Source organism: Oncorhynchus nerka, linkage group LG10 (genome assembly GCF_034236695.1).
Source record: "Oncorhynchus nerka isolate Pitt River linkage group LG10, Oner_Uvic_2.0, whole genome shotgun sequence".
Lineage (NCBI taxonomy): Eukaryota > Metazoa > Chordata > Actinopteri > Salmoniformes > Salmonidae > Oncorhynchus > Oncorhynchus nerka.
The window spans coordinates 28,454,151-28,481,328 of record NC_088405.1 but is presented as its reverse complement, the minus strand read 5'-3'; the positions used below and the strand labels follow the sequence as shown (position 1 = coordinate 28,481,328).

Below are 27,178 nucleotides of genomic sequence, written 5' to 3'. Positions count from 1 at the left end.
GCTACGAGTGGGTGCTGCTATGGTGACCAGTGAACTGAGATTAGGCGGGGCTTTACCTAGGATGTGGCAAGGGTTATCTTGGGGTGGTCTTATCTGGTTCGGGTGTGGCTGGTGATGCTGTGGTCTGGGTGTAGGTCCTCTTGGCGTGGGTCTCTCGGTGCAGGTCCTTCAGGAGGGGGTCTTGCAGTTCTGGGAGGGTGTCTCGCTGGTCTCGGCGGGGTGTCCGTTGCTCTGTTGCTCCTGTGTGAGGTGCTGGGGCTACGGTTGAGGGTGATGTCTTTCAGGGTCTTGGCAAAAGTTAGGATTGCTACCTTGCAGAGGTGGACCTGGTCGTAAAGGCTGTTCAAGTTCAGGGTGGAGTGGTGGGCCAGGTATACATTAGGTTTTGAGTCACAGCCTTGCGAAATGCTTGCATTCACCCGCTGCATGGTAGCAGGCTGAACGTATTTTCGTGGTTCCAGGGTGGAGATAACCACTTGTGCGTTGGGGAAAGTGGAAATAGCTTTTTCAATCACTCCCTTGAGTGCTGAGGCCACCCTTCCCTCCTGGGCCCTCAGGTCATTTGTGCCGTGTGAATTATGATGTAGCTGGGGGACCCTAGTCTGTCTTCTGACAACAGTTCCAAGGCATGCTTAGTGTTTGAGCACCAGAGTTCAGCCACTTTGTGTTTCTCTCTCTCCACACCACACTTCCCTTAATCTCTCTCTTTCTCACTATCACCCCTCTCCACTCCTCCGCTCTCATCTCAGGGGAAGATCCTAGGGCATTAACCGTAGGGCCAATGGAGTCTGTCTGAGAGCCGCAGGGTGTAAAAGACTGCTTGAGAGGCTTAATTTCCTCCCTCCCCAAAGTCATTAATAACTCCAGTCTTATTTGATTATATCTGCATGAGTTCTTAAGAGCGTGAGAAATTATGACAGGCCATTTTGACCAGGCAAAGTAGAACAGAGCACAAAACAACGCTAATGGAAAATAGAAAGCATCTTACTAACAATGCACACTGAAATGTTGGGCTATAGTCTCAAACAATGGATTGACTCTTTGCTGAACAATTATGGATGGTAACACTTGAACTGTAAGAATGTGTATTTTGAATAATTTGTGACCGGCAGGGTAGCCTAGTGGTTAGAGCGTTGGACTAGCAACCGGAAGGTTGCGAGTTCAAACCCCCGAGCTGACAAGGTACAACTCTGTCGTTCTGCTCCTGAAGAGGCAGTTAACCCACTGTTCCCAGGCCGTCATTGAAAATAAGAATGTGTTCTTAACTGACTTGCCTGGTTAAATAAAGGTAAAATAAAAATAAAAAAATAAAAAAAAACATATAAGCTTTGATTTACTGTGAATGCATAGCTCCCACTTTCAGTGTCAAAAACTGGTTGCACTAAAACTTTATCATAACTTAAATGTGCTTGTTACTATGTCACAGGTGACTAAATCAGAAGCAAAAGGAAGACAATCTCCCTGCTGCAAATGTTCTCCCCATGTGGGAGAGAGGAATCTATGGCCCTAGAGTGGAGAAGCTGCTAGAGAAAATGTGCCACTGTTCTTCATCCTACCACCACCCACACCCAACCACCATTTACCTGACTCAGAATACAAAACACTACTGTTCACCACCACATCACATCTAACCGTCTCTACACCAAATGCATAGACTGCATACTGCACAATACATCCAGCTATCCAACTGATAATGTATGTCATGCACATAAGCTAGCTGTTAAAAAAGCTCTCCGTTTGGCAATGGTAACACTTTGTTCACTCAAACTGTATGACAATTAACACAGGAAATGATTTAGCCTGAGCTGAAGTGATACTGGCTTGCCCATCAGACATGTTAATCACACTGATGTTCCAACTCCATCAAACTAGTGACTATTTTTCTGGGGTAAGACCAAATAACATTGTTCTTGTACTTAGAGAAGTCACCCTTGGGTTCATGTAGTCAATAAAACACATTTAATGAACTCTGTATGGTTAGTGTTTTCTCACAGTGTAGGAGGAATGTTGTTTTGCTCCGGAAACGACCAGTTGTCAGTGTTTGATTGAACAGGGCCCTGATTTGTATTACATGGTGGAGACATGGCTTCAAGACCTCCAAGCCTGCAGTCATCATGTAACTTTGGAGATGTTTTGGAAGTTCACCATTAACATTTTCCCATTACCGGACCAGGTACTTGTCAATGTAAAGTCAGCGTTATCGTAGAAGCAGAGTGGCCCTTCTGAAAGTAGTTTGCAGCATGCCCCGTGATTGCAGGTTTGCTAATGTTATTCATGGCCCAGGGATAACACATTACCTCACATCTTGTGACAACAAGATTGCCTTTCTTTTTTTTTCTTTTTACATTGCACAGTGAGTTCGGAATATTCTGGATATTGACCAAACCTCACTACCAGTAGCCAGTTACTGTTCCAATATAGAGGATTGTCAAATTAAAATCATTCCTCTATCTAATGTATTTTTCTCTCAGAATCAGGGCCCTAGGTTATATCTTTTATAACATCAAATTAAAATATTAAAGAAACACTTTCACCTGCTCGGTACTATATATTGAAAAAGCTTGTACAGCAGCACACTGCATCCAGCTCAGAAGCTCTGGGGTTTTATACCCCTTTGCAAAAATATGTCAAGAAACTGACCAGGGAGCCTGGACAGTGACAGTGATTGGACAAGTTTGTGGCCACAGGTAAGAAGAATGAGGGAATTAATTAATGATGAGAAAGAAGTGGTTTGAGGGGGATGGGTGGTTTGAGGGGATGGGTGGTTTGAGGAGTTGATTGGTTTGAGGGGATGTGTGTTTTGAGGGGATGGGTGGTTTGAGGGGACCTGTGATCTGAGTACAGTTGAGATAGGCTGATAAGTGATTGACTTGACATTTGGTGTGTTGATAGCTAAAGGCCAAACTTACTGAGGTGCAAACTCTCCACATTTGCACATGCCTGCTATTAATAAAGGAAATGAAAAATGAGAGGTAGGACAAAAGTGCAAATGGGGTGAATGTTAAAACCAAGGCAAAGAATATCTGGTATCTATTATCTATCTTTCCATGGAAAAGATCTAACATAAGAAATAGCATATGACTTCATTGAGACTAACAAAAGGTCCCCAGGTGTCAGACACCAACCCTATATCGCTGTCTAAACACACACGCACGCACACACACACACACCTCTGACATCTGGGGACCTTTTGTTAGCCTCAACGAGGTCATATGCTATTTCTTGGGGGTTTAGGGTTAAGGTGAAAATTAGTGTTAGGGTTAGAATTAGGTTTACGGTTAGGAGCTAGGGTTAGTTTTAGTGTTAGGATTAGGAGCTAGGGTAATGTTTTGGGTTAAGGTTAGATTTTGGGTGTTAAGGTAAGGTTTAGGGTTAGGAAAATAGGATTTTGAATGGGACTGAATTGTGTGTCCCCGCAAGGTTAGTTATGTGTGTGTGTGTGTGTGTGTGTGTGTGTGTGTGTGTGTGTGTGTGTGTGTGTGTGTGTGTGTGTGTGTGTGTGTGTGTGTGTGTGTGTGTGTGTGTGTGTGTGTGTGTGTGTGTGGCTTGGCCCTTACTTACAGTATGTGCTCTATGTCACCTGGGGCTGCATGGCAAATGGCCCATCAAAACACAAAGGACAATGCCCAAGGACTAGTCAGCCCTTCCCACTCCGAGGGGCCAAAATGTAAATCTCTGAAACAGTATCCAGAGGACTGACTATTGAATGTGTGACCGAATAATACTATAGCATCCATGTCTGAAATCTATCTGAAACTTGTCTCTGAAACTTGTCTCCTAAAGAGGACTCTGAAGCTACAGTATCTATATATATATATGAACATTTATTGACTGCTAGACCATGTACATAACCCCTGAGTAGCCATACTATCTAGAATTCATTATACATTACATATTTGGCATGTCTCTTTTGACCCGGTTTTCAGCAGCACTGACAGCTGTGTTGACATGACAATTTATGTAAACTTTTCTACTTTTTCTACTGAAATTGCATACAGTCAGTTGTGTCAGTTGCTTGAAATAGGGTTGATTTCTTCTCTTACAATGCATCCAGATTGCTTAGAGTGACTTAGTGTGACATCGTGTAACTGTAGAAAAACAACCCCACTAATGTCTCACTCCCCTCAGCTGGTCTCAGACTACTTTGTAGTGTTTGTGACAGTATCCAACAACCTGCTCACCCTGACAGCCTCCATTCTTTCACCACTTCATTTCCCAAAACAGTGTGCCGATAGCAACAATGCTTTTCCGTTGAACTCATGCCTATTTGTGATCAAATGTCATTTTCAGGATTTAAAGCACAGGTTCAAGTCAATGCTCCATCACATCTGTGGAGTCCATCGCTGGGAAGAGGACAGAGTGGAAGAACGCTGTTACCATGGACATCTAAGAGAGGACCAGCAGAGGAAGCCCTCTACTCAGATGACACTGTTCAAGCACACAGGTTTGTTCCCCATTGAATTAGCATGCATATCAAATGAAACACATAGACACTTTCCTTTTCACAGATGAGAAATGCTTTCTTAGAATCTACTGTGCTCTGATTTGTGTGTAGGTGTTCACAAGCTAAATACTTAGCACGTAATAACTATTTGGTACTAGTCATGCCTATGTTATTTCATGCTCCATCTAAGGTTGTCTCTCTTCTCTTTTACTATGTTTTACCAGGAACACGTACATGTTGAAATACTGTCAAAAGCGTCTCCACTTCAAAGACTACAGCATGAAAGCCCGAACCCAGTTGACAGTTTTGGACCACAATGAGAATCAGAACCGGAATAGAGGACAAGCCTCAACTGTTGCTGGTAACTATGCCATCAATGTTCTGATTTACACTTTAGCACTTCCTTGGTCATATTGGGATGGTAATGCAATCATTGGCCTGTCCAGACAGATCTATTCTAACAAAAGGCCAGGTGATTGCCCCTCCAAGATAATTTGGATGACTTGGGGAAAGTGGGGGGTTTCTTTGGGGGATGGTGCTCAGAGACACCCTTTTTTTCTCTGTGGGATGTGTGAAACCTCTCTCCACTGCACTTATCTGATCATTTGCATCCAACATGTATCTTGGAGTGCAATGTAGGAAACCAATAAGTGTCCTTGTGTTTTATATTGTATTCACTAGTTTATTTTCTTATCTTTCCTAATTTCAGGCAATCCAAGATACAGCATTGTTGACCCTAAACTCAAAACAGTGGATTGCCCGGCCAATATATCAGCACACCACTCAAAGATTCAGGAATGACCTGATGTAGCACGTCCTGCAGAAACACATGGACAAATTAGTGAAATACTGGGAACCAAAATTTTGTGGAAGTGGCCGTCATCACGTATAGTTGCTAGTAACAAAACAGTTGGTACTGGTTCAAATAATGTAATTTATTACTATGACTCGACAGAATTGTAACAAAATAGAATGTAATGGTTTAGAGTGATTTGACAAAATTAGTTGGTTAGGCAATGTCTGGCTGTGAAGATGAGTCATTGTAGTGTAATTACAATAGGCCCATCACATTCTCTGCCTCCTTGAATCCCGCATAGACACCTGTTGGCGAGGGATATTTGCGGCGAATGGCACAAACAACACATGAAGCTCATTCAAGCACCGATAAGAAATCAACCTGTGTTGACTAAGAACACAAATTGTTTATTCATGAGTAGCTAGATAAAAATGATCTAATCACAAGAAAATGTTTGATTTGAGCAGTGCAAAAACTGCAAAAGTGATCAATATATTATCTTTCTTACACTTTGTTAGTGTGTTGCCGGGACAAGAAGAATAATGTCACTTACTCGATGGACAGCTTTCGGTCCAGCAGGTCTAGGCTGCTTCTTCCAATTTATTTCCGGGACATGGAAGGATGACTCTATACCACCACGATTGATGAACACAGAAAAGTCCTTTGTTGATTTGTTACACTGTCGAACGTGCACTGCGTTCTTCCCTGGAGGTATCAAGCCACCCAATCGATAGCAGTAACAAGTCCCACTCTGTGAAGCACAAACACTCATCATCCGTTGTCATGAGTTGTCATTTCCCGCAGTTGCACCACCAATCCCCCTTAGACCTGGCTCTCCAGTTAGCTTGTGTACCGGCTCCACCACTGATTCAGGCTCAAATAAATACGGCTCTGAATAAAAATGGTCTTCTTCTACTTCAAAGTCCGACATGATTTTTCAAGTGTTATGATGATTTGCCAATAAGAAAGAAAGTAAGCTAGGTAGCTATGTTAGCTACTACAGTAAGTGCCAACAATATTATGGTTCAAATAAAATATACTAATTGATAAAGAAGACAATATTTATGAAGAAAAAACACTGTATAATATTTACAAATGATATCATAAATAGGAATGGTGGAGTTGTTACACATGCAGCAAACAAAAATATATGGAAATGTCTGCTCTACTCAAAATGACAACCAACTACTTGCAGCATTATCATAAAAATGGAAGAGGCAAGTGGAAGGGGGAGAAATTAAGGAACTTGTCTGTTGGCCCTGCATTTAAGACCAAAATTGGTTTAAAAAATTGTGATAAATACAAAAGTAGACCAGTTTAATTTTAGGACCGAAAAATTGATTACAAAATAGTTTGGAACTTTTGAGTTTTTCAATTTACAACCAATAGAATGTTATATATATGGGGGATACAACCATCCCAGCATTGCAGATTTTGTGGCAAAGAGACAGAATCATTAGATCATTTGTTTTGGTACTGTCCACATGTAGCTTGTTTTTGGTCACAGGTTCAGGAAGGGCTGAAGAATTCCAACATTTACCTGGTGCTGCAAATAGCACTGCTGGGTGATTTAAAAAGTCATAGTCAATTGATTAATAATATAATAATACTCTTAGCAACAATGTCTATCTTTAATTTACAATCTGTAGACACTATGAGAATATAAAGGTTCAGAACTTTGTGAAACATCACAGCCCAGTGGAAAAATACATTGCAAATAGAAATCAAAACTGGATGGTCTTCAGAAATAGATGGGAAGAGTTGAGGGTAGCTGAAAGATGGGACTAAAAACAAACAAAAAATAACTATTGTAAAATATATGGTGTCCGTAAAATGTATATAGTATGTATACGCTGGAAGTAGAGACCTAAGTGTTGTTGTCCATTAGTTTACTCCAATTAGGGGAGGGGTGGTGGGGTTAGGGGTTATTTTAAAATATATATATTTACCAAAACAATATATGGAGGATTGAATATTATTCAGACAATAACATTGATGGAAGCCACAATCTATCTGCAATATAAAAGCTAATCTTCCCCTTTAATTAAAAAAAATACATATCTGGGCATCTAGATTGACGAAAATCTCTTTCAAAAAGCATGTTGGCCTCCCGAGTGGCGCAGTGGTCTAAGGCACTGCATCACAGTGCTAGCTGTGCCACTAAAGATCCTCTTTCGAGTCCAGGCTCTGTCGCAGCCGGCTACGACCATGAGACCCATGGGGCAGTGCACAAGCGTCATCCAGGTTAGGGGAGGGTTTGGCTGGCAGGGATGTTCTTGTCCCATCTCGCACTAGCGACTCCTGTGGCGGGCTGGGAGCAATGCATTCTGACACGGTCGCCAGGGGCACAGTTTTTCCTCTGACACATTGGTGCGGCCGGCTTCCGGGTTAAGCGGTCATTGTGTCAAGAAGCAATGCGGCTTGGTTGGGTTGTGTTTCAGAGGATGCACGGCTCTCGACCTTCGCCTCTCCCGAGTCCATATGGGAGTTGCAGCAATGGGATAAGACTGTAACTACCAATTGGAGATGATGGGGAGAACAAGTGGTAAAAAAAATATATATATATATATTTTTTAAATAGCGTGTTGATGAGTTAGTTAGTAAATTTGCACTATGCTTTATTACAGACAATAGGTTCAGTACACATCACTGCATTCTGTATCAGAAAGTAGGCTGGCTCTCTTTGAAGTCTTGTAGACTGATGCATTACACTCTTTTTGTTTATAAAGCCTTCCTGCAAAAAACCTTTGCCGTACCTTACTTCATTGTTAACTTACAGACTTATGAGATACCTGAATCATTCTCAGGGATGGCCAACTCTGGAGATCCCTTCAATCTTCACTGAGTTAGGTTAATCTGATTTGAGTTTTTTTGCACCTTACTTGTGGAGTAATCTCCAAGACTCTAAAAGTGGAAAATTGGTGCCTTTAGGGCAATTCAAAAGAATGATTGAGGACCTTTTTACTGAAGAATGTGTTTGTTTTCTATGATTATGTTTTGCATTTCATGTATTGATGTGAATATTGACGTGTACAGTTTATAGATGTGTATATTAATGTGTATCGTGTGTATTGATGTGTATACAGGGCTCATCTGTAAAAGAGACCTAGGTCTCAGCATGACTTCCTGTCAAAATAAAGGTTAAATTAAAAAAAATATCTGAGAGTTTAATTAAAGAGCCTTTTCAGCCAGTCTCAGTCTTCTCTTTCTTCTCTTCAATTCTCAATCAAAACAGCGAACAATGAGAAAGCTTAGTTGCTGTGATGATTTTGCTTCTGGACCACTGGTGCAGAGTGCAGAGACAATATTGTCCGTCCACCATAGACTGTTTCCTTGGAAGATAAATGGTAATTGTTTATTTTCCACGTCATTACAGAAAATCACCCAAACAATAATTCTCCACCAGGAAATCTATTGGAGTGACCTGGTATATTTTAGTCTGGTCGTTCTGAGAAAATCATACAGAGAACATGTTCTCATCTATTCATCAATAGATGCGTTATTCTAATCTGGGGCCACAGTCTTCTCATATCTGCTTTCACATATCTCCAACTCAATTGACTTAGTTCCGTCACATTGTCAATAGCCTGCGTCACATAGCAGGGTTGAAGAAAGGAAAGGGACATTGTGTCCAAGTCCTTGCAGCAGGACACTGAATGGGTTTGTCCATCAGCTCAAGAGGGAAAACTGCTTCAAGATTAGACCATCAGATGTTGAATACAAATAGACAAGTAGGTTTATTGATAAAGACTAATAGGTTTTTAGGAAAGCTTTTTTACCATTGCTACCACAACCATTTCATGCATCTCTGTTGCCAAAGTAGATGTCATTCCTGGGTTGCACTTTAGAAGCACATCAATGTACCAGCACCTTCCTGAAATAACTCCAAAATGTACCAAACATTTCAGAGGGAGATATACACAGCGCCTACAGCAGCATTGTTTTGACCTGTGTGGGTCTATAGGTAATTTATGTGAGCATCTAAGCAATATGCATCGTTTCTCATTCCCCTTCTGATAGCACACCTTAGCACTGGATTAGCCGGGCCTCAACGAGTACCAATAGCCACCAATGCCGTACCCCTGGGGCATATTTTCTCAGAGTCTAATCCATCAATTAAATATACTATTAAACTAAATATACTAATATACTATTTTGATTAGGCAGGTCCTAAAGGAATAATCCACTCAAAAGCTATATTTTGGTATTTTTTTCATTAGTCCAATGTGATACCGTCCCAAAATGTTTTGCATGTCAGCAATCAAGTTTTCAAGATATAGGACGTTCACATCATCATGATGATGTGGCAAGTGACAATTAGCTTTTTGAAAGTCTTATAACTTGAAAACTAGATTACTGACACGCAAAACATTTTGGGACTGCATCAACAGTAGACTAACAAATATCGTTTTTGAGTGGATTATTACATTATGATGCCAAGAACAAATGTATTTCAAAATAACAGAATAGCATATTTTGTCCTCCTAAAGCTGCTTCCTGTTTGTGTTATCAAAATACTAACAACGTCAGTGTGTTAAATAGACTTATTTAGGAAAAGTCAAGGACAGAGAGGGACATGACTTTTAAAATGACAGAGATACGTAAAATGTTTTATTCACATGGCATTCAAAAGCCGTCGTTGGCGGTTCTACTGTCCTACAAATTAGTTGCAATGTTTGTGTAGATAGAACGAGGTAGCTGATTCTCATAAGCCTCATCCTCTGACAGCTCGGGTACGACACTTCCCCCCCCTGAGGAAAAGTGGAACAATCATCAAAACTCTGCTCCAAAAAAATAACCCTGGTGCCACAGTAACAATTCTTCTGGCTTTGGCAGCTTATGAGGAGTGTCTTGGTGTAGTGTGGTGAGAGAAAGCATTACACTCTTTACAGAAACACCGATGACTCTGACTAAGAAGTTTTCTATCTCAGCGGGGGCTACACGTCTGTAAACCCATGTGGGAAATAGCTCATTAAGACGAGCAGCCAACCATGGTTAAAATCACTGTGAAAAAGAGTGAAATGCGAAAAGTTTGAGTGGAAACTTTGCATTCACTCTTGTTTCAATAGTGACTCAAAACACATTCAATGTTCCCTACGGTTTAGCTGTTCTTGTGGGATACTAACAGTTTAATCCCAAAAATATGCACAGACACATGCACACAGGTGCACACGCATTCACAAACACACATAGACACACACACTTACCTTTTGTCTAGTTGAATCTTAATGATGACTCACATGTTATTTTCACTATCATGTATTTCCCCGAGGGAGAGATGCTAGTTCATATTACCATGCCTGTTTCCGCATTCACAAATATTAGCATAGAAATGTCCATCAAACATTGTTTAAAGAGACAGCTGCAGGGTTATTCTCTCACTGTAATTCTGGAGGTCTCTTTCTCTCCCTGTCTTTTCTTTCTCTCTCCCTTTCCCTCCTCTCGTCCTCCACAGCGCACTCTTACTAGGTGAAGAGTGCCTGAAATCCTGATGCAGCCTCTGGCTCACGTACATTTATAAACCCTCTCAGATATAAAGTCATACGCAAGCACAGATCTGTATACGCACACACCATCTGCAGTCTGGCTAGGGTCTGAGTGACCTCCACTGTACTGATCACCCCGATCCCCTTAACCCCCTCACCTCTGTCCCTCCACTGTTCCCACGCAGGAGAGGGTTACCATGGCAGCCAATGGAAGCTGAGGGCTTTTGATTACCACTCATGGAGGACTGTGTAAAAACATCTTCCTCCTCATCCTCACTTTCCATCTTGTTGTCTCTCGCCATATCTCTGTCTGTATCTTTCTCGCTCCCATCTCTCATTTTAATTTACCTCTATATCTTTTTTTCATTGTCTGCAGCTCTCTGACCCCCTATCTCTATTTCTTTCTTTCTCTCTCTCTCATCTCTCTTTCGAGGGCAGACACACCAACATAAAGACTCCTGTGTGTGGTGATAAGAGATGTTTGTGACAAGTGGAGACACAAAAACACAGGATACCTCCTTCCGAGAGTCTGCCAGTGCTCTCCTTTCACTACCTCCCTCAATTCTGAGTGCCCTCTTCTCCACCAGAGTCCCCATTTAGTCACACTGCGGGAGAATATACCAATGTTTACAATATCCAAATTGCTATCGATTTCAAATAGCACTATCATTTCCTATAGAATGGTTAAAAACAAATGTACATCAGGGAGAAGACGAGCCCCAATCACACAAGCATTTGCAAATTAGTGGACATGTGATTGAGTGGGACACATTATCAGTGATGCCTGCTTTAATCAAGTCGATATTAAATCATTTTACCCTCGCTCATACTTTAGTTCTTTAAGGCTAAAAAACATGATTAGTATTCTGGGTCAACCTCTCTGTGAGCAGAGCAGGCAGTCTGAGAAGGACAAGGAGAGGAGACAGTTTAACATTGTAACAGCTCGCTGCTGAAACTACAAGGTCAGTGTCATATGGAGGTTGACTATAGTCTGAAACTCACCATTCAACTGCCTGTTGACATGGAGAACATGAAATATGTTGTTTCCACATGGATGTGGAAGTGTTCTGGGAAGTCTTTTTGTGGTTCATAACCGATTGTATAAGCTCTGCACATACATTAATGTGTGGTATACAGGGTTGGGTAGGTTACTTTCTAAATGTAATCGTTTACAGTTACAATTTACCTGTCCAAAATTGTAATCAATAATATAATTTTTGGATTACCCAAACTCAGTAATGTAATCTGATTACATTCATTTACTTTTAGATTACTTTCCACTTAAGCAACAGAAGACAAACATTATTGTTACCAATTGAACGACATCTATTGTAGAATAATATTGCAGAAAAATTCAATGTTAAAGTTTACATAGCTCAAATGTTACTTCTTCTTCTAACCCATTGCTTTCTACTACGTATAATAATACGATTCAATTATATATTTACATTAAAAACCAAAGTCTATCAGAATTTCAGTCATTCCAATAAATGTTATACCCCTTGATCTTCAAGAATAGGACTTGGAAATATGGAAGTATAGATTAGCGTAATTGTTTTACCTGAGCATAATCCCAAAACTAAGGATTCATTAGCCAGCCCTACTCTGTAGTTTATGATTTTGTTGTTATGGAGGACTAATTGGGCTCATTGATTTGAGTTGAAAATTAAATGCTGCGCTCATGGAATGGCATACTCAGCAAGAAACTAGAATGGTCCAAACACACCAAGACAGTCGTGAAGAGGGCAGGACCAAGCCTATTCCCTCTCAGGAAACTAAAAAGATTTGGCATGGGTCCTGAGATCCTCAAAAGGTTCTACAGCTGCAACATTGAGAGCTGGTTGCATCACTGCCTGGTACGGCAATTGCTCGGCCTCTGACCGCAATGCACTACAGAGGGTAGTGCGTACGGCCCAGTACATCACTGGGGCTAAGCTGCCATCCAGGACCTCTACACCAGGCGGTGTCAGAGGAAGGCCCTAAAAATTGTCAAAGACCCCAGCCACCCCAGTCATAGTGTTCTATCTACTACCGCATGGCAAGCGGTACTGGAGCATCAAGTCAAAGACAAAAAGGCTTCTCAACAGTTTTTACCCCCAAGCCATAAGGTCATCAAATGGTTACCCGGACTATTTGCATTGTGTGCCCCCCCAACCCCTCTTTTTACGCTGCTGCTACTCTGTTTATCATATATGCATAGTCACTTTAACTATACATTCATGTACATACTACCTCAATTGGCCCTACCAACCAGTGCTCCCGCACATTGGCTAACCGGGCTATCTGCAATGTGTCCCACCACCCGCCAACCCCTCTTTTACACTACTGCTGCTCTCTGTTCATCATATATGCATAGTCACTTTAACCATATCTACATGTACATACTACCTCAATCAGCCTGACTAACCGGTGTCTGTATGTAGCCTCCCTACTTTATAGCCTCGCTACTGTATATAGCCTGTCTTTTTACTGTTGTTTATTTCTTTACTTACCTATTGTTCACCTATTACCTTTTTTTGTACTATTGGTTAGAGCCTGTAAGTAAGCATTTCACTGTAAGGCTGTTGTATTGGGCGCACGTGACAAATACACTTTGATTTGATTTGATTTGAGCACAATTGAAAAGTGCTATTTACATTTGAAAAATGAATGCCATATGCTGCATTTGCTATAGGCCTATTGTCATGTATACTCCACCTCCGGCGCACGAGGTCACCAGGCTTATCAATATTACACACACTTGTCACAAACATTACGCACACCAGCATCTCATCAGACTCACCTGGACTCCATCACCTGCCTGATCACCCTCCCTAAAACTCATTTTCAACCACACATTTCTTGTTAACAAACTATATTGTTTGGGCAAGTCGGTTAGGACATCGACTTTGTGCATGACACAAGTCATTTTTCCCAAAATTGTTTACTGACAGATTATTTCACTTATAGTTCACTGTATCACAATTCCAGTGGGTCAGAAGTTTACATACACTAAGTTGGCTGTGCCTTTAAAAAATTCCAGAAAATGATGTCATGATTTTAGAGGCTTCTGATAGGCTAATTGACATCATTTGAGTCAATTGGAGGTGTACCTGTGGATGTATTTCAAGGCCTACCTTCAAACTCTCTGCCTCTTTGCTTGACATCATGGGAAAATCAAAAGAAATCAACCAAGACTTCAGAAACAGCTTGTAGACCTCCACAAGTCTGGTTCATCCTTGGGAGCAATGTCCAAATGCCTGAAGGTACCACATACATCTGTACAAACTATAGTATGCAAGTATACCATGGGACCACGCAGCTGTCATATCGCTCAGGAAGGAGACGAGTTCTGTCTCCTAGAGATGAACGTACTTTGGTGCGAAAAGTGCAAATCAATCCCAGAACAACTGCAAAGGTCCTCGTGAAGATGCTGGAGGAAACAGGTACAAAAGTATCTATATCCACAGTAAAACAAGTCCTGTATCGACATAACCTGAAAGGCCACTCAGCAAGGAAGAAGCCACTGCTCCAAAACCGCCATAAAAAAGCCAGTCTATGGTTTACAACTGCACATGGGGACAAAGATCATACTTTTTTGAGACATGTCCTCTGGTCTGATGAAACAAAATTAGAACTGTTTGGCCATAATGACCATCGTTATGTTTGAAGAAAAAAAGGGGAGGCTTGCAAGCCGAAGAACACCATCCCAACCGTTAAGCACAGGAGTGGCAGCATCATGTTGTGGGGGTGATTTGCTGCAGGAAGGACTGGTGCACTTTACCAAATAGATGGCATCACGAGGCAGGAAAATTATGTGGATATGTTGAAGCAACATCTCAAGACATCAGGAAGTTAAAGCTTGGTCACAAATGGATCTTCCAAGTGGACAATGACCCCAAGCATACTTCCAAAGTTGTGGCAAAATGACTTAAGGACAACAAAGTCAAGGTATTGGAGTGGCCATCCCATAGCCCTGACCTCAATCCTATAGAACATTTGTGGGCAGAACTGAAAAAGCGTGTGTGAGCAAGGAGGCCTACAAACCTCAGTTACACCAGCTCTGTCAGGAGGAAGGGGCCAAAATTCACCCAACTTATTGTGGGAAGCTTGTGGAAGGCTACCCAAAATGTTTGACCCAAGTTAGACAATTTAAAGGCAATGCTAGCAAATACTAATTGAGTGTATGTAAACTTCTGACCCACTGGGAATTTGATGAAAGAAATACAAGCTGAAATAAATTATTCTCTCTACTATTATTCTGACATTTCACATTCTTAAAATAAAGTGGTGATCCTAACTGACCTAAGACAGGGAATTTTTTACTAAGATTAAATGTCAGGAATTGGCTGAGGTGTATGTAAACTTCCGACTTCAACTGTATGTCACTCCCTTCGGTTCTTTCCCGAGGCGTTATTGTTTTGGTTTCAGTGTCTCGTGTCTGTACACTACTCGTGTTCCTTGTTTTGTTCCTCGTGTTATCTATTATTAAAGTCACTCCCTGTACTTGCTTCCTGACTCCCAGCGTACACGTTACACCTATTGTTTACATTTTTGTTGGTGACACTTTGATATGTTGATCATATGCAGCTGTTTAAAGGTCAAATCCACAGATGAAACAATAACAAAACGTCTGACCAGCCTCTGTTCTGGTAAAAAGCTGAAGAATGGGCCTAGAGAAATGGAACCACTCTCAGATTAATAGACAGAGCTATGGATGCAAGGACTGACCATCCATGATATTAAAATGATTGTTTTAATCATGTTATGGAGGCTATACAGTGTTTGTTAACATTTACAATGTTTACAAACATTGGAGAAATACAAGCTTATATTTTGGGTACTCATGGAGTGTGACAGTTGAACTTAAGCTCATGAGGCATAAGTTATATCCTTCATGAATCAATGGATATACAGTATATATATAGCAACTACAGACTGCCCCTTTAAGTCTATCAAAAGTGTGTTAGTTTGAGCATGTGTCCATTAGGCCTATGGATTAATTTTTTTATCACATTGAATAAGATTGCAGCTACAAAAAAGTTTGCAAAAGGGCATTTTTCACTGGCTGTCCACTGGTTTCAAAAACAATGATTGATAGGCAGCTTAAACTTCTTGAATTCAACCATTATTGGATTCAAATACACATTTAGATTTGTGTACAGCCATCCACAACAACCACAATCTGTAAGGCGCAAACAGCTAAATGAGAGAGCAGCAGTGTGATTCACATAAATGCACTATGTAGATATCAATATTAAGTGATATCTGAATCGCCGTAGACTACACCACTGCTGTCATCCTTACCTCCAACCTTTATTCAAATTGGATAATCTTTGGATGCCGACAGCAGCCACACCATTTGAAGACAGCCCACAAAAGCCTATTCCTGCTCTTTTCCCATGATCCATCAAACACATTTGGTGTGTCATCATAGTGGTCTCTGACTTGTGGTCAGACTCGCTCAGGTGGAACAAACTTAAACTTGCGCATTTTTTGTTGAAAATAGATGCCCTTTTTACCATTATTGAATTGGAATTTTAGTTTACTTCCTAAATTGACTGACTTGAAACACAGACACCTGTATAGAGACACACATGTGAAGACACATACATTAACTTACTTAAACACACACACAGAGCCCCTCCCAGCCTCACACATACACAGGAATCTGCCACAGAATTCCAAACAACAAGTTTTATGACTTAAACAGTGAGTCCCTAGTGAAGCTACCACTGTCAGTAGAAAAGTTTCAGTGTTTAGTTTCATGCCTGTTCTCCTGAGGTCAAACCTGTAACTTCCAACTCCTGTCATAACAAAAGCCCAGTAATTTTGGACAGGGTGAACTGAGAGAAAGCCCAAGCAGGGGACGATGAGTCTCACTAAACTGTCCAAACCTACTAATAGAGATTAGACAGACCGACAGACAGACAGACAGACAGACAGACAGACAGACAGACAGACAGACAGACAGACAGACAGACAGACAGACAGACAGACAGACAGACAGACAGACAGACAGACAGACAGACAGACAGACAGACAGACAGACAGACAGACAGACAGACAGACAGACAGACAGACAGACAGACAGACAGACAGACAAGAGCTTGGTCATTCACTGAGGAAAGGCTTTTCATACAGCTCAACTCTCCAAACAATGGAGCCTCTAAAAATGACTACACTGCATTGCAGCCTGACAAAGGTTCATTTTGAGGTATATTTTGGTTTATGTGATCAAATCCACAATAGCTTAGAAAAAGGGTCAGGAATCTACATTACACAAGGATTACGGGTAGAGAGAAAATATTAATCATAGTATCATAATATCACTGGGGGAGTTTAGCTGGAAACACTGTAGAGTGGCAGATATCTCAAGGTCTGAGCTATCTTGTTCTGTACTGCACTGTGTTCTTCAGTGTTCTGCTAATGAGCAGGCTGGACAGCTTTTTCCTAAATGTCACTACCCTCCAGTTCTGGGGGAACAGCAATGCATATTTTTTCAACATTTAGGCATGCATCTCTCGTTCCTTTCCTTGTTCCCATCCTTGCTTTCTCTATCATTTCCTTACTTCTCCCTCACCCCATCTCTCTCTCTCTCTCTCTCTCTCTCTCTCTCTCTCTCTCTCTCTCTCTCTCTCTCTCTCTCTCTCTCTCTCTCTCTCTCTCTCTCTCTCTCTCTCTCTCTCTCTCTCCTGGTCTTGAGATGGTAACCTCTTTAAAACCATTCTTAAAGCCATTTGTCCTTAATAGGAGAGAAAGTGATGCATGACTTGTTTGCGTCCTAGTGGGAAAATAACATTGTTTACAGATATGACCCGCAGGAACTTATAAATCCTTTTCAAATGTAATAATTCTCCAGGGTCTGTAATGTGTAATCTTAGAGCATGGACCATACAATCAGAAACATATGAACTGAGAATAGCCCTGGAGTGATTTGGCTAGCTTTAAGCATTGTCTTCAGCTCAATTGTATTTGACTGTAGTCTCAAATCTATTCATATTTAATACTCAATGTATTTATATTTGATAAGCTGATGTTCCTTCAGTGTGTATATTTAATTATAGGTCTACATGATCGTGACAATCTCTCTCTCTCCTCTAACCCCCTCCCTCTCTGCCAGACCCAAAATCCCTCTATCCTTACAGCATGGCATGTGATAATGAGTGTTAGACGTCAAACAAAGAGAGATATCTGCAAACCTGTAGTCTGTACTTCAACATAGAGACCAACACTCTTGGATTTATGTAACACTTTATGTAGCGATGTATGTGGTGCTTTTCCAGATGCTCAAAGAGGCATGACATTGTAATTTAGTATTTCTTAAGAAAAGCCATCATCTATAATAACAGCACTCTTGTGAAACAGTTATTGTCCTCAACTTCGTATATTGCTTCATGATTATGCCATGTAATCCACAGATATGCAATTATGTTTCATGTTGTCGGTACATTTAAAGGAGGGAGGCGGTGGGCGGGTAGCAGATTGGGTTTGTATTATGGAGAATCTTTATTGACAGGCTCATTTAACATCTGAAGAAATGCTCCTCAAATGCCAAGTCATAATTGCACATGCAAATAATACTTAAAGGAGCGCACACTGGAATAATCCCTTAGAAGAACATATACATATGCATTCCTAGATGCTTCATAATGGCAGCACAATGAATTGGTTGATTAGATAACATACACACACAGACTTCCTCATGCACCTAGATCAATTCAACAGGTCTTGTGTGTGAGCAGTGGTTGTGGGAGACATGTGAGTGGGAGTGTAGGGAGTCAGGGGACTGTGATGGTTGAGACACTCTGTAACTGTTGTGTAGTAGATCTAATCCCACAGATACTCAGCCCCAACCCTCCCTTAGAACTCCTCACCATGGCAACAGAGCCACGAGATCCAACACTTTGGAGGAACCAGAGGAACAGATAGGAGGTGGCAGACTGACTGATAGCGTGACGGCCTCCTCACCTCTCATCTTTCCATTCCTCACCTATCTCACTTCTTTTCTGCCCCTCACCTCTCCCTTCTCATCACTTTCCTCCTCATGCCCTCCCCGCATCTCTCCTCTCAGCTCACCCTTCAACTCTCTCCCCCCAACCCCCTTCCTCCCATCTTTCTCCTCCAATCTCAGCCATCACCTCAGGGACTCTATATCCTTCACACCTTGGCCACTGCACATCCTAGGGGCCTTGTCACCAGCCACCACCTCATGAAAATCCATCAACTGTGTGAGTAATTGATTAATGAATCAATAGTTGTTAAGTTAAGTGATTTAAGGGGTTTTATGTGAAGCTGACTGGGACCTGTCAATTAAACTGTTTCAGATACAACATTCCTCAGCTGTGGTGTACAAAGGTGTACAGTACGTGCGTATGGTGCAAACGTGTGAGAAGAGAGTGCTTGCATCCCTTGTGAATGTCCTAACACACAGTTCTATGTCGATCCCGTGTTATTCATATCCAACCCTACAGCTCCAGCCTGTACCCATTTCCTCTTTGCTCCATAAACACACATTCCTCATTCTGACACACTCTCATAACACACACAGGCTCACTGAAATATGGACACAGACTTAGAAACCTTTCTGTCGGTGTATGTATACATTCATGTGTGTAGGCCTGTGATGATAAAACCTGAACTGAAAACTAAAGCACAACCATTAGGATAAAAAAAAATGGTGAGCTGCATGTCAAATGCACCACTTTGGGTGTTCTGAGCTACTCAACCAGAGTAAAATCCAACGTGTTGTGTCTAGAGGGCTGTTTCACCTTGACTGGAACAATGCTATCAGTGTGTTCCTTGCTTCTGCTAGTACATAACAGGGTGATTCCTTCCTATGTCTACTGAGGGATGACTCACCGTCCGGCAGGTCATGACTGACTCCACATTGAGCTCTCTCTGTGTCTGTCTGTGTGTGTGTGTGTGTGTGTGTGTGTGTGTGTGTGTGTGTGTGTGTGTGTGTGTGTGTGTGTGTGTGTGTGTGTGCTTGCGCATGTGTTTGCATGTCACAATGTAAGTATTTTGGCATGAGTGTTTAGACAGCGAAATAGGGTTGGTGTGTGTAGACTCACTCTTGACAGTTGCTGTCCTGGTACAGTTGTAGAGGATGGCCAGCTCTCCAAACACCTTCCCAGGTCCCATGGTGCACAGCTTCACACTCTCCTTTGTCACCTCCACCCTACCATCTGAAAAACACACACACTTTTAATATATCTGGAAACACACGTACAAATACACACTCTTGTCCAGAACAACCCCCTATCCACATCGATGGAACAGTAGTGGAGAGGGTAGTAAGTTTTAAGTTCCTCGGTATACACATCACAGACAAACTGAATTGGTCCACTCACACAGACAGCATCGTGAAGAAGGCGCAGCAGCGCCTCTTCAACCTCAGGAGGCTGAAGAAATTTGGCTTGTCACCAAAAGCACTCACAAACTTCTACAGATGCACAATCGAGAGCATCCTGGCGGGCTGTATCACTGCCTGGTACGGCAACTGCTCCGCCCACAACCGTAAGGCTCTCCAGAGGGTAGTGAGGTCTGCACAACGCATCACCGGGGGCAAACTACCTGCCCTCCAGGACACCTACACTACCCGATGTTACAGGAAGGCCATAAAGATCATCAAGGACAACAACCACCCGAGCCACTGCCTGTTCACCCCGCTATCATCCAGAAGGCGAGGTCAGTACAGGTGCATCAAAGCTGGGACCGAGAGACTGAAAAACAACTTCTATGTCAAGGCCATCAGACTGTTAAACAGCCACCACTAACATTGAGTGGCTGCTGCCAACACACTGACTCAACTCCAGCCACTTTAATAATGGGAATTGATGGGAAATGATGGGAAATATATCACTAGCCACTTTAAACAATGCTACCTAATATAATGTTTACATACCCTACATTATTCATCTCATATGTATTCGTATATACTGTACTCTATATCATCTACTGCATCCTTATGTAATACATGTATCACTAGCCACTTTAACTATGCCACTTTGTTTACATACTCATCTCATATGTATATACTGTACTCGATACCATCTACTGTATCTTGCCTATGCTGCTCTGTACCATCACTCATTCATATATCTTTATGTACATATTCTTTATCCCCTTACACTGTGTATAAGACAGTAGTTTTGGAATTGTTAGTTAGATTACTTGTTGGTTATTACTGCATTGTCGAAACTAGAAGCACAAGCATTTCGCTACACTCGCATTAACATCTGCTAACTATGTGTATGTGACAAATAAAATTTGATTTGATTTGAGTTCTTAATAATATAACTGAAAATACAGTTATATATCCCTTGTACTTGACTTTGCACATCATCGTGGCCCATCTAACGAAGTACATCAGAGCAGGATGCTAATAAACTGATAGACTAGAGGTTCAATCTCTGTATGGATCACATACTATTATCCCCTAATTTGCATGACTAAGCAGTAAGATACAGCATAAAGTAGACTGTGTGTGAAATCACACAGTTCACAATGGCTTGGCATTCAGCAGCAACAGTATGACAGATCAATATAAAATATTAAACCCAAACCAAGGAAATAGTTCAGAGACAACGGGTTATGTCCTGAAATTGTGCAGTTTAAGTACATCCTTTCTGTGTAATTGGGGCCTGTGATGGGTGATGGGTGTGATTGCCCAGCCTGTTGAACTTTCAGAAGCTCTAGTCCCAAACACCTGTCAGAGTTTGTGATAATACAAGGATGACAGACATGCGTATGTGATGTACACATCTCACCACCTCCAAAAAACAGAACTTTCACTTTGCAAAACAATTACATTTATTTATTTTTTAAACGTACAACTTCTTTACTGCTCAGCAAGAACATGAGGTATGGACATAGGTGCGTGTTTGTGTGTGTGTGTACATGTGTACAACTGCTAAAACTCTGTGTTCCACTTAACTCTTTGCACTGCCCTCCTTCAAAGCTCACTTTGTGTTACGACCTTTGTGTAAACTCATCCTCTTTCGCTAAGCAGACAGAGAGACAGCTGGAGAAGAGGATAAACCAGAATGCTCCACCATAAAAAACACATTACCTCTTATATGTTTAGTTACCTATTTGGGGGACTTTAAGCGGTTCTGGACTGGTTCCAACTAACATTTTGGTGTACAAAGTGCTCTGTGAACGCTCTCCACTACCACTCAGCAGAGTTGACTTGAAGTGTCAGGTTTCAGACCCCACATTTGCATACGGAGTGACGTGTCATATTTTCTGGCCTATCCAGTCAAAGAATCAATTTACTCTTCCTCTGAGCGATGGAGCTCAGTCTGGATGACAGTATATTATTCAAGGCGACAGTTGAGCGAATCCAAAAGTTGAGGGTTCATCTCGCTGTGATATTCTCAGACGGATTTAGTGCTCTCAACATGAAAAACATGGTGCCTCAGCAAAGCTCAGTGGATGTTAAGGAGAAAATACTCTGTCGTCAGTTATATGAAATGGTGGCAATGTTGTACTGTCACTAAGTATGATAATATTTATTTTACAGTTATAAGAGAGGTCAAATCTTATAGTCAATTCAATTTTATAATTTAAAAAAATAATTGCAGTCAATTCAAGCCCTATTGCCCCACTTTTGTTATTTGTACAATGTAATTGAGCTTGTGTCCTCAAAAGTGAGTACACCTCAGCAATGTGTAAATATTTTTACAAGAAAGGTGAGTTTCAGACCTTTCTAAAACTAACAAATTATTGTTTATGGCCATCTCATGAAAATAATTACGCTTCGCTATGTCTATTTAGGCAGAAATCAACATTTTCCAGAATATTAAACACTGCAATGGTTCACCCCGCGCTATCATTGCATTCTAATCAAACCGAAGGCTAGCCAACAAACCACCATGGCTCAGTCTGTAAGGACAGATGCTGGGAGACAAGAAGCAAGTACAGGGAGTGAACACATAATAAATAACCGACATAAAACAAATAAGGACAGCGTCTGGACAGGGGAATCATAACGACAATAAGGCTGACACGGGGAACAAACTGAGGAACAGACAGATACAGAGGGGACAATCAACAAAGTTAAGGAGTCCAGGTGAGTCCAATATTGCGGTGATGCACGTAATGGTGATGATAGGTGTAGATAATGACGGGCAACCTGGCGCCCTTGAGCGCCAGGGAGGGGGAACAGGCATGACAGTACCCTGCCCCCCCTCTAGGGGTGCCACGCGACATCCCACCTGGGTGAGCCTGACAGGCCGGCCAAGACATGGGAGTCGGATGAGCCAGCTGAGGTGTGGAAGCCCGACAAGCCGGCTGAGACGTGGGAGCCTGACGAGCCGGCTGAGGCGTAAAAGCCTGATGAACCGGCTGAGGCGTGGGAGCCTGGCAAACTGGCTAAGGCATGACGTGGGGTGGAAGCCAGACGAGCCAACCCGAGGAACCCCCGGTTTCTTCGGCAGCGGCCGCGGACCCGACTTCACCAACCAAAACAACAAACTTGCTTTGTCTGCATTCTGCAAGGTCAGGCACTGGGAGATGAGAAGCAAGTACAGGGAGTGAACATAAAGTAAATAACTGACATAAAACAAACACAGACAGCGTCTGGACAAGGGAAAAATTACGACAATAATGAGGAACAGACAGATAAAGAGGGGGCAATCAAGAAAGTGAAGGAGTCCAGGTGAGTCCAATATTGCCTTGATGCACGTAATGATGGTGACAGATGTGCGTAATGATGGTGACAGGTGTGCGTAATGATGGTGACAGGTGTGCGTAATGATGGTGACAGGTGTGCGTAATGATGGTGACAGGTGTGCGTAATGATGGGCAGCCTGGTGCCCTTGAATGCCAGGGAGGGGGAGTGGGAACAGGCGTGACACAGTCTGTTGAAAACGCATAATATTCTAATGTCACTCCTGCACGCAGCACTGACTTTGTCCACAGTATATAAACCTCCAATTTAACCCCTTAAGTAATTCTGATCGAACATATCAAACTCCCATTAACTCCTAAAGACAGAGTTACTACTTCTATACATAGGCTATGTAGTTGGCTATAAGAAGGACACATAGGTAGTTAAAACAATAATCTGATCTGCTGGAAATTTGTTTTTTGCAGTCTAAGGACCATGAAGGTCAAAATATATATTATTATGCAGCGATGTGAGAAGACACTTGGACACCTGAACTTATAGGCTATATCCAGTGGATATAAAATGTCCACGTAAATTGGTACCCTAGCCTAGATGATAACATTCTATGCAGACAGGTGACAGGTGAATCCAATTCAATATTCTATGGTAATAGAAGCAGTCAGTCAGTTCAAACAGGGAGTATGTTTTGGGTGAGTTCATCTGATGACACAATGTATGATTACTGTGCGTTATAGGCAAATAATGCATGTACTAGAACAGTGGTTCGCAAACTCGAGCGTGCATGGGTCAGCATTTCTATTATTATTATGTTTTAAAGGAACTCAGTCTGGCTTTAAACGTACTCTTGAACGTTGTAATAGTAGAATGCACAAGGTGCAATTTTGAAATCGGGTAGTGCAGCATCAGTTCCTCTTGTCATGTTAGTCTTTGCATACCTTAATAAAGAGCTATTGATAACTTGTCAGAAATGTCCAGATCAACTAGCCCATGTCAAGCACTATTTTTTTATAGGTTTTTTAGCCCATAGATATTGTTGTATTTTGTTTCACTCAAATATCACATGAATACACATCAGGCATGGAAAAATGTATAGAATTGCAAGAACATGAGCTTTAAAACTACAACATTTTCTTTCCACCCCATGACAAAATGTGTAGAATTATTTTTAAACCTGCAAAATTACCTCCACCAACAAGAGGGTTGAGAACACTTTGTCTCATGAGCAGTGCTTGTGCCCATAGAAACAGATATGGCATGTGTGTGCTGGGGGTGGCGCGGGATGTTCCACAATGATGGAAGGGTGGCGGAGAGTGAAAAGGTTTGGGAACCCCACTCTAGAATACTCTTCAAGTATTCAACAATGAAATAATACCCGAGGGGTATTTAGTATTTAAGCAATAAGGCATGAAAACCTGGTGATTATCATGTAAAAATTCCTGAGTAATGTAATGAATACTCAGGGAGAAAAAGGTATAGATTCACGCTCAGAGCGCAGCAGGTGTTTATTTCGCCTTCACAGAAGGCAGGAATCGTGATCACAGGCAGGCAATGGTCATACACAGGTATGCAAACAGGCAGGTGGAAGGTGAACCTTACAAGTAAGGGCTGTTCTTAGGCCTGAGGGAAGGTCTGTTATTAGGTCAGGGTTCAAGGGCCTTAATGCTTTTATAAAACGGTTGCCAACATACTTATAAAAATATTCATGACATTTCTTCAGTAAAAAGCATTATTTGAATGAGTACATTTGTTTTTGCATTCTGAAGTTGCTGGTCAAGCAGGCTGGTTGTTAGTTATTTTCTAGCCTCTTCACAAACAGGTTTCCCTAAAACAGGAAGCCTGGGGAAGTTCCATGGCAGAAATCAGCTAGAGAGGGGTGGTAACCTGGTGTAAATCAGTGACGCCTCTTAACATGTCACACCAATCAAATGCCTTGCTTGGGCGGAGCTCCAAAGGTGCTCACTAGATTAGTGCTACAGGATCAACAGTGCAAATAATTTCAACAAAACTGGTGACAATTTTTATTTTAATGTTTACAGCACGCTGGTTTTCACAGCATTTCTATGTTATTTCGAGGTGAGCTAAAGCTGCAGCATGAGGGGAGATGCTGGCCATATCAATATTTTTGGTTTAGATGTTTCTGAAGTGATGTTTGTCTGAAAAGGCGACCATGAGGGACAAGAAGTAGCTAGCCACAATAGGGTTTGTTTTGGGAAAAAACAGCTAACCTAGGTGTAACTAATCATACCGTGTCTACTGGTATCATTTTAAATTGAGCTATTCTCTGCTTCAGATGACAGATGCCCATACGGCCAGCAATGCCATCAAACTGTAGGCCAATGGCTGCATGGACGATGCATCCTATATGATAAACTGGAAAATCGATTCACATAGCATATACTGTGAGAGAGTGACAATCAAATAAAACAGATTGGAGAACTTACAACTCGACAAAAGGAAGAATTTGAGAATACAACACAGAAACACAGACACATGAAATACATAACTGCACTTTATTACATGATTATGTTATGTGATTAATCAACATCCACACTAGTTCATTTTGAACAATACTTTAAACACTTCACTTCAAAGAAGCAACACTTCATCACTTCAAAATGTACAAATAAGATAACTTGTATGTAAAGATTGTCACACCTTGATCTGTTTCACCTGTCATTGTGATTGACCCACCACCTCCATGTGTCGCCCATCTTCCCCATTATCCCCTGTGTATTTATACCTGTGTTCTCTGTTTGTCTGTTGCCAGTTTGACTTGTTTGTCAAGTCAACCAGCGTTTTTGTCTCAGCTCCTGCTTCTCCCCAGTCTCTCTTTTTCACACCCTCCTGGTTTTGAACCTTGCCTGCCCCTGACCCTGAGCCTGCCTGCTGTCCTGTACCTTTGCCCCACCTCTGGATTACCGACCTCTGCCTGACCTGACCCTGAGCCTGCCTGCCGTCCTGTACCTTTGCCCCACCTCTGGATTACCGACCTCTGCCTGACCCGACCCTGAGCCTGCCTGCCGTCCTGTACTTTTCCCTCCGCTACTCTGGATATTGACCCCTGCCTGCCTTGATCTGTCATTTGCCTGCCCTCTTGCTGTAATAAGCATTGTTACTTCGACACAGTCTGCATCTGGGTCTTACCTTCAAACCTGATAGATTAGACATCTTAGTGTAAACAGCAATATATAATTGAGTAGTAACAAGTAGGCTATTATTACTAAAGCATCATTTCAGGTGAACAAAAAAACTCCATAACAGCAGTGGCCAACCTTGCTCCACAGATCTCTGATCTACTGGGTGAGCAGACTTCAGGTGTGTTATTGCTGGGCTGAAACAGAACCCTGCACACTCAGACCTCGAGCAGGGTTGGCCTGCTGCAATTGTAATAGGTTGATACATTGTGTTTGATGTTTAAATGTATTTTTGTACATAACATGTGCTAACATAGGTAGGCCTACACATATAACCCATGGTATAGGATATACCCTTAGTCTCTTGGGACATTCATTGAGACCTCTCTCTTGAAGCTGAAAACAGGCTTTCACAGCTTTCCATATCTGAAGACAGAAAGCATCACAAAGAAGCAGGCTTCATTATACTCAGACAGCACTGAATATTACAGTGCCTTCAGAAAGTATTCATACCCCTTGACGTATTCCACATTTTGTTGTGTTAAATTAAATATTTGTTTCTCACTCATCTACACACAATACCCCATAATGAAAAAGTGAAAACATGTTTTTTTAAATTATAGCAAATGTATTGACAAATAAATACAGAAATATCACATTTACATAAAGTATTCCCACCCACTGAGTCAATACTTCGTAGAA

General features: G+C 41.7%; 1 protein-coding gene across 2 annotated transcripts in view; it reads right to left on the bottom strand.

Annotated features, from left to right (window-relative positions):
* LOC115135103 (cGMP-dependent protein kinase 1-like) overlaps positions 1 to 27,178 on the bottom strand; it is a 137,468-nt gene that overhangs the window by 52,565 nt on the left and 57,725 nt on the right. For both annotated transcript variants that reach the window (XM_029669386.2, XM_029669385.2), the window contains exon 3: positions 19,780 to 19,893. In XM_029669386.2, coding sequence (XP_029525246.1) covers positions 19,780 to 19,893 — 114 coding nt within the window. The remainder of the gene's footprint in view (positions 1 to 19,779; positions 19,894 to 27,178) is intronic.